This window comes from Gymnogyps californianus, chromosome 2, assembly GCF_018139145.2.
Source record: "Gymnogyps californianus isolate 813 chromosome 2, ASM1813914v2, whole genome shotgun sequence".
Lineage (NCBI taxonomy): Eukaryota > Metazoa > Chordata > Aves > Accipitriformes > Cathartidae > Gymnogyps > Gymnogyps californianus.
Window position 1 is genome coordinate 83,809,388 of NC_059472.1, and position 18,042 is coordinate 83,827,429.

An 18,042-nucleotide genomic window follows, 5' to 3' on the forward strand; every position below is an offset into this window, starting at 1 on the left:
ACGTTCAGAGTGATGGCATTTGTCTTCCCAAGTAACTGTTACACGTGATGGAGCCCTGCTTTCCTGGAGATGGCTGAACACCTGCCTGCCGATGGGAAGTAGTGAATGAATTCCTTGTTTTACTTTGCTTGCTTGCACAGCTTTTGCTTTACTTATTAAACTGTCTTTATCTGAACCCACGAGTTTTCTCACTTTTACTCTTCCGATTCTCTCCCCTATTCCACCACGGGGGGAGTGAGTGAGCGGCTGTGTGGCGCTTAGTTGCTGGCTGGGGTTAAACCACAACACAATCTTTCTGGGCCTTGCAGATTCTGCTGTGTTACTGCCTAAGCAAATGGTGTCAGAAGCTACAAATGCCTTCTACCACATCAGATGAACTGGAAGACTGCCACTCTCACAGCTAAATAACATTTTGGTCATAGCCTTCCACCTATTTTTCAGCTTTAGTGTTAGTTCTGCAATTCCTTGTGCATAGACTTGAAAGTGAACACCATAAAAGGCTGTAGATATGGGACAGATAGCACTTAACGTAAGAATTTTGGCCTTGATGCTCTATACACAATACACGCTACTTCTTCCATCATAGATCCAATTACTGATTTCACAATGGATTTGGAAGAGTATAGCAGCGTTGTAATTTTCAAATTACTGTAGGTCAAGAAAATGGCTGAAGAAGTAGACACAAGGAAAGGATGCCTGTCATTTAGGCTGCGTGTCACTCTGCCTGCCATCCATCTCTTCTTCATTGCTGTCTCTTCCTTTTTTCATAACCGAATTGTTTTTCAAACTGACATTATAGATTTACTTATCTTTCCAACTCCATCTTTAACAGTAAGAAAGGCAATGCAAGGGCGGAAAAAAAAAAAGATCTCTGTTTTCGTGTAACAAGTTACACCTGGAATGGAGAATTCTAAGCAAGCTGTCTTAAAAAAAAAGGCATTTCATCTTCATTATTCATTCTATTCTCTTTTAGTTACAAACATAATCCTTCTCCGTCCTCCATACTATTCTCTCAGCGTGGTATGTGTACTACCACTCGTTTGACTCTGTGAAATAAATAATGTGTAGAAAGCTACATTTAAGTTTAATGCTATTGAGATTTTATTTCTGCAAAATAATTACATTTGAACTGCTTCCCAAAAAGACTAGTGACTACTCCTCTTTTTAGTATGTCCCAATGTGGCTTTTAGATCTTAATTCAAATTAACACTTACTATGCACCTGCTTATGATGACGCTTAAATTATATTTTATTTCATACTACACTGAAATAACACATTATATATGAAGACACTGTCAAGCACACTGAAGTGTTAGTGGCTACCTTTTTTAAAGAGTTAACCATAAAACTCTAGATTTTACTATTTACAATAGAAATTTACTTAGTTCAAAATGTCAATTTAGTTGCAAAAGCAGGTGCAATAATAAGAAACAATTTGTTGTCCTTATAAAATATGTACGTGCTGTTAATTCTGTAGCATGTGCTAGTGATGTAGAGGCAGAATGGATTCCATTTTAACCCAGAGATCAAGCAGATGAAAGCAGAAGGGGCTCAATAATGTCAGTGGCACCTGTTAGAGGTAAAACCTGTATTACGTCATCTGGCAATGACAGAATACACCCAAAAAAAGGAAAAAAAGAAAAAGGAAAGGAATATACATTAAAGTAGTTCACAGTTTTGATCAAAATCACTGCCACTGAAAGATGGTATCACAAAGAGTACTTAGCAGGACTGGATCTATTGATCCAGGTTGGGATTTTTTTTTCATTTGGTTTGCTGAGTTTTTTAACTTTAAAACTTTGACTGTGCCAAAATAAAGACCCTGTAATAAAAAGGTTAACTGAAATGTTCTTTAAACTGTCCTTGCCTCATGGAAAAATATTTATCTGGGACTACTCAGACTTTTTTTTGACTGTTGCAGGGCTTATCTGAGGCAATGGGAATTCATCAGACTTTGAGGCCTTTCAAATGCACAGGCAAGTATTTATTGTATCTTTACTTGGCAATTTGCCTATTAAAAGGCCAGACGTATACCCTGATAATCAGCAACTACTAGGAACCTGTCAGATATAAATTAATATTGGCATATTTAACATGCAATTCGCTAAAATAGGTTAATAGCAGATACAAGAAGGAAGGATGAATTTCTCAGACAGTACTATATAGTGTTATCTTCTAAGATATATGAAATATGAAACATAAACGGGACAAGCTGTTGATTTTAGGACACTAAATGCTTGGAACTGTTCCTGGGTAAACTGGCAGCCTTCAATCACATACAGAAAAACATGGTAAATTTACATAGGTGGAATCACATAGGCATGTAGGGTTTCGTTTATTTGTTCTGTGGAATTAGGGAATTTACACACACAGAGAAAACTCTCCTTTATCCAAACTGGCTAAAAACCCAACGGTGACAAGTAGAATGTAACATCTCAAGATAGTGTTTCTTAAATTCTGAAAATTATTATTTTCCTTTCTAATTTTTTTTTTTCATACTATATGCCAAATATATTATTTACCTATCTCAGAAGCAGCCACTGTGATGTTGTACCAAGGTGTCTCCTCTCTGTCAAAGATCTTGGCAGTCTTAATGGTCCCAGTACTAGCATCAATGGTGAAATACCTATCTTCTTCTGTGTTATGATCAATGAAATATCTATGAAGAAATAAAACAGTAAATATATACTCATCGTAATATGTATAATCCAAAGTAACAGAAAGCTACATAAAAATATTACTTTCAAGCTTTTAAAATCATAGAAATTTTTAAAAACACCCTAATAAAAATTCTATATTATGGACACACCCAAAGTAACACTATATTTCGTTTCTTTCATAATGTTACATTTCTTTTCGTACATAACAAGGTTTCCACTGTGAGTCACAAAGGTATAAATTGCTAACAGGTGATATTTTACACAGCAGTATACAATCCTGTCAAAAGCAAAATACCCATATATTTTGACTAAAAAATCGTAAAATGGAAAGGCAGAAAAGAAAACAGAAAGATATTAAGATATTATTCTTCTGCTTATTTGCTTGTCACTGCAAACCAATGTGCTCAGTCCTGATACCTGTTTTGAAGCATGCCTCTGACATGAAGTTGATGACACGATGATATAAGCCATTTTGAACACAACCATCACAGAGACTAGTAGCAGAAACGGCTGATTCCCAGGGCTGCAATTGACACTAGCCTAGAAGCAGAACTAAGCAGCCCTGCTTAACTCCCTTGGCTTCTGGGCACTTTGCCTAGCACAGAAAGTAAAAGCCTTGAAGTGGGTAGTGGAAGCGGGGGTGGGGGGAACACAAAAGAAAAGACTGACATTTTTTCTCAAAGCCAGAATCATTTACAACAGCTTTTAACAAATGAAGCAATTACAGACCCCTATCAAGCCTTCTTCACTAACTTCAGACTTGATGAAAAAAGTAAGGAAAAAGATTCTAAGTCTTTTACATACCATAATTGTTTTTCCTGATAATTTGTCAGCCCTGCTTTCATTCTGTGAAGTTTTTAATATATGGAAGCTATATACAGGTCAAAATGATTTATTTGTCCCATCCAATTGCTCTTATTTCTACATTACCAAAAGTGTAATTGCCAGCTAATAAAAAGAGTGGTGCACATAAAAGCTGCCAAGCTCAAAAAAATTAAAAATAACTTCAGTTTTATTTCTCTCACAATGTACTTATTTAGATTATTTGTGGAAAGGAAAAACAAACAAGCAAACAAACATTTCATTGAATGATATATTAAAGTAAGATATGACGTGAAAAAGCAAAAGAAATGAAACACTAGAGGAGGAGGCAGCAATTTGCGTGAGTCACCTTAACTGGTCAAAGGATAGGACACTCAGTGGAAAAGCCTAGGACTTGATGACTTAGGTCAGATCTTCCTTGTTGGAGAGAACCTGAACCCACCTCTCCCATCTGCAAGAAGTATTTTACATCTGCCTTACAATATGCTATTTTGGCTTGTCGCACTCAAGATTTTCTTTTTATGCTTCCAGTATTTTCAGCAATTAAAGAACTGTAGGTCAGGCCCTGGAAATCAAAGCAGCCAAAACTAGGCTAGAAAACCATTCCTTCTTGCCTGCTCTCCATCTTTCCTTTCGACATCGTGAAGACTGAAACAGCTCCGATATGACTGTGGGAGCTGTTGGAGAGACAGCAGACCTCAGTTCCCACCCATTTTATGTTTCTCGGGAATAAGGATTTAACTTGCTGTCTCCCATCTCAGCTACAGTCAGAACCTATGTGCAGTTCATTAACTACCAATACCTGAGAATACCTCATTCTAAAATACAACAGAAGTGCTCAATAAAGTGAAGTGCACTTTGGATGTCCAAGATGGCAGCTGAAGTTCCTTCAAACAAGTAACAGACTCAAACTGTCTCCATACTGAAAGCAGACTGGCAAGATCTTGATGGTGTAGGGGATGGGGCAATCGTTTTTAAGAATTGAAGTCAGGAAATATTCTTTCAGAGGACATTATTTAATCAGTGTGTCCCAAATTGGATGAAAAAAATCAAAACAAGTGATGTTGCCAGAAAAAGAACAAAAAAAAATGCTGAATTTCTAATTGCTGAATCACAGTGAGCATTGCAGACACACTTCCGAAAGTTGATATGCTTCTCAGTACTCAGATATGCTTCTCAGAAGAAGAATTAAAAGCAAACTCTTGAACAACATTCATCAGTCACTGATCATGACACGCTGAATGTTACAGCTATCCAAGAAAATTTATGTTGCTTTTGAGGAATATTCGAACGCTCTGAGGACCCATTACAAAACAAACAAACAAAAAAGGACCACACAACTATCCTGTTGGCATTATTTTATGTGGCAGTATTGGTCCAAGCTACCCACACCTCTTTATTTGGGAATTAGGATTTGCTTTTCAATTTCAGAACAACTGATTTTTCCAGTGTCTCTGCAGGTTTCAGTCTTCCATGAAGCACAGATTTTCAGGTTCTCCAAGCGTTTATTTGTCATGGAAATATTTTGAAAGATTGTGCCAATATCAGTGGAGAAGTTGTATCTCCTATGTGCACAGCTAGCCTTACCTTTTACTAATTATAAAAATTTTGGAGACAGAGTGGTATCAACCTCTAAAAATCCATAAATCTGCCATGCTTGCCACAGAGTTGTGTTGAGATTTGAACTTTGTACATGTCCTGGTTTCAGACAACATCCCAGGAGTTGGCAGGGAGGGGTGGATCGCTAATCGGGGACTGGCGGAGTATCCATCAGCGGGTGGTGAGCAATTGCATTGTGCATCACTTGTCTTTCTTGGGTTATATTTCACTCTCTTTTTGATATCTTCCTTTTCATTACTATTACTACTATTATTATTATCATTATATTTTATTTTTTATTTCAGTTATTAAACAGTTCTTATCTTAACCCATGAGTTTTACTTGGTTTTGATTCTCCTCCCCATCCCACCGGGGATGCGGGGGGAGCGCGTGAGTGGCTGCGTAATGTTTAGTTGCTGGCTGGGGTTAAACCGTGACAGTACAGAAGATTCATGCTTCAGGTGGAGAAATCCCCCCATGCCTTATACCTTATGCTTGGCAGTCTAGGAAACCTGAGCTATGACAAATAGTTGGAACATCTTGACTATACTACTATTAAGGCAGAAATAATGAACGTTTGGTTGTGTTGGGCAAGATGGACACTGCACATATACACAAACATCTTTTACATGATGAACTGAAATGCTGACAGAGGAAGCATAGGAAGCATAACTGTCTTTCGATTTTCTTGGAGACCTTAGCAGGACCCTTTACTGGTAGAGCTTACAATCAGGTATGCAATGATAAAATTTAATTCCGTCTCTCCTCCTAGAGCCTTGTTTTTCTTGACTCTAGGGGTCTCCTGATAATGACAAGAAGTATTTGCTAAAAAAACCCATATATGCTTCACTGACCTGTTCTTATGGAATATGTACTGCAAATCCAAAACAATTTGTAATACAAGAGTCTTGTCCCTGCAAGCATTTATTCCTGTGGACATTGTTTACTTATTATCAACATCAGGCACAGTGACTACTCTGTGAGTCAGTATTGTGCTGACCAGAGAACCATAAAAATAGGGCTATTTAGTATTTGTAGACAGTAGCTTAAAAATAGACAGGATTTCAAATTGGGCTTAAATGAGAAAAAACTTAAAGCAGTAAGAATACTCAGCTGCTTTTGTGTGTGTGTGACTTATAACAAATCATTACCTTTCCCTCTGAGTAAGGTACAGAACTAAAACCAACAACGTTCTGTCCCATATATGAAGCTTGTCTAGAAAAACTGAAGTTTGATTCTGTTATGAATTGTGACTACCTAACATTTCATTTTCATAGATATATAGTAGAAGATCGTCTTATTTTTTTAAATATGAACACCTTTTCCTAAATCAGTTATTTAAATGTAATCTATAGAAGCACAAAGCTCTCAGTTTAAAGAACTCAGTACTGGATGAATGATTTCAATTGTATTTTCTGTGTCATTAATAGAAACAAAGTGATCCTGAGGTAACTTATTGTACTAACACTTTTACTTTCAGTGATACTAGAATAATGAAAAATTTTTCTATTTTATCCACAGTAGCACTTCCCCTTCGTGTGCTAACTTTTGCAGACAGTTACAGACATATTGAAACATTCACAGCTTGACAGAATTTTTCTTGATCATGAATAAATGAGTGCCCCTTTCTTATGCTTTCCCATTATTATAATGTTCAGTTCTCCTCCATTACTCCAGATTCTTCCTTAAAATTGCTTTGCGTATCATATCTAAAGCAGCCATTTGCACTGCTGTGGTTCCCAACCTTCATGAATGTCTCAGTAAAACAAGTTACAGAAGATATTCCCACACAGTAGAAGAACTAGGAATGTTAGTCTAAAGCACTGCTCCCAAGTGCTCTAAAAATATTTCGTACAAGAAACTCCCTTGGTAGAGCTACTCATTTTTGTCACATGTAAGAGGACATTTAGAACAAGTTTCATTGTATTTGCAAAGTGCTTAACATTTTAGGCCTTTATAAATATTAGCCACTGATTTATCTACACATTGAGAATAGAGACCAGGTATATCCATAAATATAGCATACTCCAGAGCCAACGATGCTTTACTTAGGCTTCTGGATTTATTTAATCTAGTAAAAAATTTACTTTCAGCTAGATAATAGTGGCAACAAAGATAGTCTTACCCTTCCCCTCCTACCCTTCCCTCCATCTCTACTGAGCTGCTTTTCAATGCTTTTTCTAGACCACAAAAAGCTATAGTGCAAGTTTTGAATTTCAAAGAGTTATTTCAAAAGTGAATTTTCACCTTAATTTAGTTGACTGTTTCTTCTTGCTTAGAATGCATTCATTTAAAAATGAATTTATAATATTCATTGCAGATATTTGTTTACAGACATTTACTCACGACAATGTTGTGTGAATTAGCATGCTTTTAACCATAAAATCAGCACATCTGAGTTGCATGGCACATGTTAATAGACTTAATAACAGGACATGCCTAGATAAACAGCTCTCCATAAACTGTTTACATCCAAACCAGCAACAGAAACCAATCTTAAAGAAACTACACTAAAACAGATCATGAATATAGAAAACCTATTAGTCACACTATCTGAAGAGAATCTGAAGGAAATTAAATACCAAAACTCAATCCTGTGAGCACTGGGAAACGCAACATATGCCACCTTTTTATTAGGTGGAGTCACTCAACAGAAGGGCATTCCCAGCTTCCACCCATGTCCTTATTCCTGCTTCTGATTAAAGCAAGCCCCTGGCTCCTGTGACTTCATTCCTCACTTCCTGTCTTTTAGTGAAGCAGTGGTTCAGTGGCGACAGATATTCCAACCATTTTTATTGAAAACTAAAAGCATTTGCGTGAATTAGGAAATAAAGAGAAATATATATGCAAGATGGGCCTTAGGCAGAAGGGCACTCTAGACATATAAATCAGTTTGCAGTATTGAAGTAGTCAGGCTCTAATAATACAGAGAGTGCTTAAAAATGGAGAAAGTTTTAAAAGGTGCTAAAAGAGTTTAGGAACACTAATAATTTCCAAACCTTTTAGGAGGGCTTCTGAAGCTAAAACCCATAAGCATTTTCAGAATCTTACTCTCTAAATTATTCAGTCTTAAGATAATATAAACATCAGTTTGTCACTTGACAGGCACGTGGCATAGTCTGTTACTATTCCAATATGTCTCTCTCCAGTTATTGTCTTTTAAGGGAGAGCCCTGAGTTTGAGTTTTTAAGTAGTTTTGAGTCTTTAACTTCTTTTTTTTTCTTTAATCAAGTCTTTAGCTTATCCTTTCCTTATGCTGTTTTTATTTATTACCCCATTTACCAACTGCAAACAAGAACTCTGTTACGAACTTCCACCCTGGCTACAAACCTGCTATTGCTAGTGAACTTCCAAAGCCACATTTCAGCCAGATGATTCACAGGTCACTACTTCTTTTGGCTTTTGTATTGAGACATAGGTAAATCACCAGTTCTCTAATAACAAGTGAAACTGGTTACAAAGAAGCACTTAAAAAAGGTCATGGAAAGAGGATAGATCCTCTGTCAAACCAATTACACCATCTAAAGACATCAATCAGAAATCAAATGCCATTATAAGGAAACCTGTTTAGTTAAAGATTTAAGCAAAGAAACTTTCTCAGAAAGAGACACTCAGACTCAAAGTATAGAGATTTTTTCTTTCTTTTAAAAAATAACTTAGAAAAAGAAGCGTAAGCCACAACTGCACAGGGTGGGGGAGAGAGGTATACCAGGACGAACAGTGAGAGAACTGATTAGCTGCAACTCTGTGTTCGGCCAGCTGGAGAGCAACAACAAATGGCCCATGGTGGGACATAACTCTGGTGCATGCCTTTTATCTTCTCTCTGCCTCCTGACAGCAGCACTCGTCATGAGCCTGGGAACCAGCAGCATCCCCTTGAAGCCAAATGAGGCAGTGGGGAGACATTCTGTTGCCATGACTGTCCTGCAACTACACTACCTCCCTTCGAGGGCCAATCTATTTCCCCATAGTTCAAACAAACTTCTCCAGGAGAGAAAAGCAATTGTGAAGTGTGAGTCAGAAGTCGGCTGCCAATACAGCAGGTAACCAATTTTCTCCCTGCAGCGTGTCTCGTAGATTAAGGAGACATTAGATGTTCCAGAGCTCCTCAGCAGAAGACTACTACTGAGAACTATAGCTTTCAACTGTGCTTTCCAGTTGTGAAAATGAAATACATTTGAAGAGAGCTTGGAAAAGGTAATCTCTCTGTTTACCATTCTTTTGCTTTTTTTTTTCAGACAGGTATAGCATAACTTTGAGAAAAATACTGTTCCTCTCAGAGTGTTTGCAGGAACTTTGTTTGATACGTTGTTCCCACTCAGTTAGCTCTGGCACTGGCTGCCAGCTGACATCCATCAGCTAATCAGCAGTACCTTGTCGTCTCCCATACGGGACTCCTGGCTCACCTGTCAAACCGAAATCTCAGCTCAGCAGAAGTGGCAGCCTTCCCTCTCCTTGTCCTGGAGATGTGAGGTGGCAGATCCCAGGAGGCACGGGGGAGTTGCAAGCAGTGAACTGCTGCCTCCCAGCAAAGCCTCTGAGAGGCAGCCACTACTGGTTTGCATTTCATGCAGAAGTTGGCTTCCTGCTCCTGTTCTCATTCCCATCCCCTATGCATTGCTAGCACACTGCTCACCTCAGACACTGGAAAATGGGAATGCTGTTCATTTGAAGGAAATGAGCGATTTCTGTACACCCATCTTTTCTAGCTGACAATTTCTGTCTGCATGTGTTAACCACTGATCATCTTTTCTAGCTAATTCTGCCAGTACACGTAGGCTAAGAACAGCCCACACCCTTAGAGGCATAATTCAGAAGTCAAAGCAAGATAAAAGGTTTGTCTTCTTTTCCTGACTTTATGAATCTCTTCAGAGGATTACAACTGTCCAAATGCATTTCAGGTAGATGTGTGGATGGCAGAGCTTTTATACCAAAGTTGCTTTTTATTCAGAGAGATTAACATTCAGATTCCAACGCTGCTAAGAAATAAAGTGCAGTCAGTGTTACATGAGAATCACTTTTTGTTCCTAAAAGGTTTACCAGCTAAAGAATGGTATTCTACCTACATATTATCTTTCTTTTTTCTACTCATACTAAAGACTAAACCATATAAAACCACGATTAATAGATTTATGCCTATTTATTGGAGTTGAATGGCCCTATCAAAAGACTACACTACAGAGTTGTTCAGATATGAAGGCTGACTCCTGAAACCATAAAAGAGTTTTAAATACTGGAGGCATTCTGAAGTCAGTGGAAATTACAGAAACATAAAGATGATATCCTGGCATGAAAAATCAGGCTCTCAGAGTCACCATATAAAGATGATCTGTCAGTGTTTTCTCTCACAGCTCTAAGTGAGCGATGGAGGTGGTTCTGGTTGCTGTGAGATTTTGACCACCATCCTGAGCTGGATGCTTCCTAGTCAGAACAGCTGTCAGAACAGCTTACCAGTTCCTGCACAGAGATGGACATTTTTGTTAGTGGGAGGTCTGGGACACGTAGTTTGACAAGAATGAAAAATAATTTGAGGCCTCAGGGAAAAAAAACAGCAACAGATCTCCCACCTCAACACTATAAAGAAACGTTTTTAAATGGTTCCTCCCTATGAAGACAGACAGGGAATCAGAGAAGAAATTGGAGAAAAATTCTCCTTTATCTCCAGCCGTTCAAAATAGGGTGTTCTTTTTCTGTTTTGATTTACTGACAATCTTAGAGAAGAATAGTACTGGAGGAAGAATAGTACTGGAGGAACACAGAGACCAAACGAATGAAGGAGGTGAGACAGAGGAGGAGGACACAGCTCCTCTCTGCTAACTGTGAGCCATTCACATACCCTGGAAAGATATTAGTCTGTCCCTGTAGGTGTTGATCACAGGGTTGTGACAATGTCATGCTTTGAGGGTCTGAGCAGAGTGGAGGACAAATGTCTGCCTTTGCCTCCACAAGCTGGCAGGATCCAGGGGGGATGTTCCCTCATCAGGCATGTGAGGGAGGGATGGTCACTCTACACGATGGCACTGATCTCAGCAGGCTGCCCTAAGTACAGCTAACAAAGCATCCTGTGCACAGGATAGCAGAAAACAAACTGACCTTATTCCACTTATCTGACATTCAAAGAGCAAGTAAGACTAACGAATACAACTAAGTGAAGAGGCTTTCATATTTTCCAGCAGGGGATCAATCTTATCCCCTCTCCCTAATGACAGTAGGGGGGAGCGGCTGATATAGAAACTGATACTGATCTCAGAGGACAGGAAGAAAGAAAAATATTTAAAAATACAATTTACATTTTCAACCCCCACCTTGATCCCCTCGCACAGCTCTATCCTGCACCTCCCTTCACCTAATATGCTGATACCGTGTGACCAAAATTTGAGTGACTGAGTTTGAATCAAAAGTTCAGGTTTTATTCTACCTCTAGTAAATATAAATTTTCCATCAGAAAAATAGTCTATAACCAGAATCCTCTGCCACACTTTATGTCTTCAAAGTTCTCAGAAATAATAATAGGAATACATGAAATTCCATGGGTATGTTCTTTCATCTACATATGAGCATGCCTCTTAAAATACCATTTACTGAAAATTAACATGACTTTCTAAAGGCTGATGCCAGAAAGTATTGAACTTATGTCTATCTTTTACTACCAATGCAGAAAAAGTTAAAATAAGTTTCTCTGCCTGATGCAGGTATTGAAGAACAGTTTCCTACACCACATTAATTGTTATAATGCTATGTACTTGTCATTCATTAATTTTTCAGTATTCTATCTGAAAGAAAGGAAGAGAAGGCTGTCAATTTAAATCAAACTAGCGTAAGGCAACTTTGAATTCATTATAGCTTCTAGACACCAGGTATGGTGTTGGAAAGCACATTTTTGTACTCATTAGTATATACATGTATCATAACCATTATGATACATCATCCATTATAAGGCAATACCATAGGACCATTAGAAAAGTGATAAGCCAGAATCAGGGCTGAGATTGCACTTGTATTCTTCACTGACTTGGCACAAAATTAACAGTCTGATATTCACCAAAAAAAAAAAAAAAAAGGGGCAAAAGCTTTTTCTGACTTTCCTTGGTTATTTTTGTTTGCTACCTTGTTTTTATTGTTTTGTTGTTGGTTGGCTGGTTCTGTCTTTCCCAGAAGTAAAACAATTGTTTTCTATAAAAGATAACCATGTGCACCTTTATGTTTCATATTTATTTCTTCTGTGTTTTACTGCTTTTTTAGCAGTAGCGTCAAGAGCACAGTGAAGAAAGAAGTTCATTTTCTAGTGACATCAGGAAGGTACTATTTCAGTTTCCTATAGCTAATCAATTTCAGTCCTAGCAAATAAAATTCATTATATTAAGGTAGATTACAGACTGGTTAGGGTCCAACACAAAAATTATTTGAATTCCAATGTATTAATATAACAAAACCTAATCAACCTTCCAAGGATCCAACAAAATATAAGGTTATTTTTAACCAAGCCATGATAGACATCATTCTGAAAAGGGAAGATGCTTATATTTCTTATCGTTTGACACTACCGTCACACACAGAGTGCTGATCAGTACCTGTACCCTGTTTGCCAGGAGTCCTCTGTTAAATAGCTGGGGAGAGACCATTCCTGCCCAGAAATGCAAACAACCTAAGTCAAACATAGTAAGTGGGAGTGACAAATGACGAGAGGGGACAGAGGCCCTATCATCAGTGCTCAAAACAGTGATTTGCCTCCTGTACCACTGCATGACAAAGATTGCACAGCAGCAGCAAAAGGAGTGAGCTGATGTTACATATTTCTATAATAGCATGACTTTTGTCTCAAAAACTACTCTTACCAGGGTATAGTGTTAATAAAGACTTTCAGTTCCTCATAGGACAGTATCAAACTGGGATCAAGTTAATATGAGGGAACTTGCCCATGTCATGCAACTATTTTCATCATCAGAGTTTCAGAAAGTATCATGGTCTTAAAACTATGCCTTTGCTCTTTTCTGAATCACTAACTTGGAGGAGGCTTGGGGAACAGAAGCAGCATTATTTTTCTGAAAACCACTCCACTGAAAACAGACCAGATGCAGTCAGAAAGCTCCAAGGTTCATCAGGAATACGCATTGTGGCTAGACGGACTCACCACCCAAGAATCACCTACAAGAAGATGGCAGGGTTTCAACAGACACTACCGGAGCCCTGAGGCAGTACTAGCAGCCTAGGGCTGCTCCCAGTGCACGTATGCAACTTGCCAATTAAAAACTGTTTTCACCCCTAATCTCCACGGAAGTCTTCTGTGTATGGGTTCAGGAAGAAAAAAGATCATTTCTAGATAAGTATAGAGAGATTTAAAATGAATAATATACTAAAATAAAATTATAATTAGAGCATTTGAATAGTCATGCTTTCTTTCATATTGTATGGGAAACTTTCAAGACCCACTTGCGCACCAGATATTATTATAAGACATGACTTAACCCTGATCTTTTCAAGCAACAAAAGATTTTGGTATGGAAGCAGACTATTTGACACAATGCAATGAAACGGGATTAGTTTCTCGTAAATGTTCCAACAAGGCAGTAATCCTTGTGAACGAATTACAGTTTAGGACATTTTCTGTTGATTTAGAACACAATTTTTAAAGCAAATAAATAGCTGTTTTTCAAACCACTCAAAAAGTCTTTATCTTTAAAATTAATACATGATGGAGTTTTAATATCTTTTTTATGCTTTCTATGATTGTTTGCTTTTCATATTTCAGTAGAATAACAACCTTTTATTTCAAAGCATAGCATTGTTAAAAGTTTCCCTGAAAATACATTTCTATCTATTTGAAGAAAAAAAAATCAACTTAAAAAGAAAAATCCTTTAAAACAGCCCAAATCGCCAACCAGATAATGTCTGAATAAAAGAAACCTCTAATAGCTACATTTGTTATTACAGAGGTTCTTTTGCTGGGGTTGAAAAAGTGAAACACTAGTACAAGCACTGGCACAAAGTCAGTGCCCTCTGAAGACTGCTCAGCTCAGGAACAAGCTGAAATCACTGGGATGAAATTGCAGTGAGGAAATAAGGACAAAAAAGCCTTCAGCTCCCTCTCTACTGGTAATAATAGAGGTTGTTATTTATTTTTGGGTTTAGTGCAAATAACTTTTTAAAAAAGATTTCCCTTCAGCATTGTTAATTATAGTGACTACTCCTGTAACCATTATTCTGGTTATAGGAATCATTCCTGCCACCAAAATAAACTGTTACTTAATTGGGCAGTGAACAAATCACAGCACTATATCTCCTTTAGCAGCTGGACAGCAAAGAAGTGATATGGTTGCAACTGTGTGTGCCTAATGCTTTATCAATCTCACACACAGCAATGAGCATCCTCATAAAGTGGAAAGGATGCACAAGTGGATTAGGAAAAACTGTTAAGCAAATCACTGCTCTGCAGCTTCTCCTGTAGACTTACAGCATTTGGAGATGTATCTGAGCCATTTGACTGAGGAACCATTACCCCATGACTCCACTGCTCCACACAGATCAGCTGTGCAAGTCCTGTCTGTAGCTATCATCTTCCCTGGAGACTGTGTGATCTGTGCTTTCTAAGAAAATTACATTGAAGCTTCCTGGTTTTATTTTTATAATCACTATTTTTATTTATTTTGAACGAACTAGGAATTGTGTGGCAACAAAGGAGAGACATGATCTCATTACCCTCAGACTATCTTTCAGACTCATCAGGGTTTCGGATGAACAGTGGAGGCATTTCATGCAAACCAGCACAGAAGGACATAAATGCACCGTGTGCACGCTTCTGAGAAAAACAGCCTCCTCCGAGCCGCTCCTTTGCTCGCGGCTGTGAGTGGAGCGTGGGGCAGGACCCTGCCTCCGGTGGAGCAGCAGCTCAGCCTGGCCGGCCTGGCCCGCTTCTCAGGTCATGTGTCACTTCCAACCCGTAATTTCCCAAGCCACGGCCAAATCTTCAAGCAACACAAAGCCCTTCTTCAAACAACACAAAGCCCTTCTGCACCGTGTCAGTGTTTGTGTGCGAAGTGAGGTGAGGGAAGGGGGGGTTAAAGTTGCCTGTTCCTAGAGCAGCCTTTCTCCTCCCGCAGGAGGAGGCTCAAGGAGAACCTGAGGGCACACTAACCCAGCCTGGTGCCTCTTCAGAGTCCCATGCGCAAACTCGTGAGTCCAGGCCTTAGAGGATCAGCGTCTTCATAAAAAGCCCGCACGCCCACAAACGACATTCACTTTCAGTTCCACCGAGATGGATAAAGCCTGGCTAGAGAGTAGACCCAGTCACAATATAATGATATGTCAAGGCTATCTGAGATGCTACTGCCCTTGCCGAACCCCTCCAACATGTAATTGAGGGCTGGCTCCTTTCAGAGCTTCACAATTCAGTATGTTTTGCTAGCACTTTTTTTTTTCCCCCATTGAAACAGAGAGAGATGGAAGGAACAATGCAAAAATAAATGTCAATGGGGGGAAAAAATAAGATAGACATAGGTAAGGACAATTCTTCTCCTCAATTATTTGAATAATATGGATATTTAATATTCTGGCCTCAATCACTGGTTAGAAATTCCTGTTTGGAAAAGAAAAGGCCAATAGAAAAAGCAAAATATTTGGAAATGTTTTTCCTTCCAGTCCCTCTATCTCCAAATTACTGCCCATTTCACCCAGAAAATATATTTCTGGCCTTCCCAGCCTTTGTACAATCTGCTGCTTCTTCCCTTTTACCATGGTTGTCTTACCCCTTTCTAGACAAAACTCTTAGGGGCCACAGTCTGTTGAATTATGAAGGAACTAGTCAAATCTACACTTGCCCTTCCTACTCACAAACTACCATGATGGCTAATCTGTCTGACTGTGCCTGACTTAGCTGTTGTTTTAGAACTATAGTATTAAAGCTACAGGCACTTGGCAGTTATTTTTAGTGAAGTTTTCTTATTTATGTTATGATTTAGACACAAATACTGTAGTGGTAATTTTTCAAAGGCAATAACTTGCCAGTAAGAAATTGTATATATTGATTGTCTGACACTAAACATTTTGAATCTTAGACTATTAGCACAAGAGAACCATAAAAACCTGACGCTTTCATTGTTCTGCAAAAATTGTTTCATCTTACCAAGACTATTACACATACCCAGCAGATTTCAACTCAGTCAGGAGACTAAAAATGCCCAATTAGCTTAAGAAAAACTGTTTTCCAAGTATGTACTCATATGATTTGCACAAAGGCTATACCATTATGTCATAAAAAGAAATAGCATCAAATATGTTTTCACAAAGAATTTTTTTTCTGAAACATTTTAAATCCACTACCACCTTCAAGACAAACATTCATGTATTGTTCCACAAAATTCTCACACTGCATGTCAGTTTAGAAAGCAACTCATCCCACAAATTAAGCTAGTAAAAAAATGTCATTGGATCCTATTATAACTGAAAACATGTAACTGAAAACTTTACTCTAAACCAGTAATGTATTCATACTAAGTGTTCAAGGTTAAATCCAAATGCTTTTAAATTTAGAAGAAGTCAAATTAACATCCATATGTATATTTTTGGTATCAATGCTTTTCCAAGCTCGCTGTGGGGGTATTTCCAGCTTAGTTCCTTAGTTCAGACCACAATCTATTTCCAAGCCAGTTCTGTTATTATAAGTATTCTGGCCAGATCAGCAACACAGAAATCTTCCTTTTTTTTTTTTTCCTTTTTCTTTTTCTTTTTAATGAGAACATTTTATTTAAGAATGAATTTCATTAAAAAGACTATCAAAATCTTTCCTTCCTAGTATGTTAAATATTCATTTAGTTTTCAAATGATGTATCTGATGCTGCAAGTGTTTGCTTCTCAGCACTTCTCTTTGTTCTAGACCTCACAATTGGAGATGACATATCCCTAACAACATCAGTGGGGTGCATTATTACACCCATTCTATTCTTTTGATACCCCACTAAAACTGAAGCATATTACAAAATAATGGCTTCCTCCTCAAGCATAATTTTGCAAAAATTATACTGCTTGTCTGTGAGGAAAGGCCTACCTAAACCAGCTCCTGTCTTGCACAAGCACCTGGGACAACTACAGTGTGGCAACTGTGCAGAGGGCCAGCACAATACCAGCATGACAGGGGAAAAACAGCATTATGATCCTGAACAGATTTACGACTAGTGGCAGGATACTGATTGGCAGCAGGCCAGTGAAGTGCACCTTTTTACATGATATGGTAACATATGCTGGCCTTGTTCAGTGGGCCGTTTGAAGAGGTGCTGTTACAGGAACTAGTGCACATAGACCTTTGCTCAGACCAATGGCTAGATGGCAATTTTAGTGCAAACCAACAAAAGGCTGAAGATTACGTTATTAAATCTAATCCATACAGACTGATCATGACGCTGTTCTGACCTATGTCTCCCTTTATGTACTAAAATAAAAGACATAGTTTCATACATCCCAGATCTCATTAACTCTGTAGCTGGTGGAATTCAATCCCGTATAACTTGGACTTAGTATACCTCACTAAACTGTTGGCAGTGTCAGGATCTTGTGCTGTTACTGTGCCAACAGGAGTCCCAATCTTCGCATTTTCATAAACTTCCATGACATAGGAAGGCATAGTGAAGAGCGGAGGTTCATCCACATCGCCAACAATGATCTTCAACATTGTTACATCCTTGAACGGTCCCAAGTGTGAAAAGCGGAAATCAAGGTGAGTATTTGCTCCTTCTATATTAAGTGTATATGATTTCTTTTTTTCATAGTTGAGTGGCTGTTGGCAGAAAAAAAGATTTATCAATGCCATTCTGTGCTTCAGTTTAGCCTGCTAGCAAGATAACTACATATTTTCCATTTAACTTAAACCACATTTCTTCATGTTACTGGAAAGGGACAATATTCTGTGATATTCTGGCAGCCACTGCCGTACCTTGTAAGTAGAAGGGTATACATGAAGCAGGATGGATTC

The 18,042-nt window shown here is 38.3% G+C and overlaps 1 protein-coding gene across 3 annotated transcripts in view; it reads right to left on the minus strand.

Annotated features, from left to right (window-relative positions):
• Nucleotides 1-18,042, minus strand: part of CDH18 (cadherin 18) — a 195,126-nt gene that overhangs the window by 39,206 nt on the left and 137,878 nt on the right. For all 3 annotated transcript variants that reach the window (XM_050891432.1, XM_050891430.1, XM_050891431.1), the window contains exons 6-7: nt 17,594-17,847; nt 2,523-2,659 (exon numbers count right to left, since the gene is read on the minus strand). In XM_050891432.1, the coding sequence (XP_050747389.1) occupies nt 2,523-2,659; nt 17,594-17,847 (391 nt within the window). The remainder of the gene's footprint in view (nt 1-2,522; nt 2,660-17,593; nt 17,848-18,042) is intronic.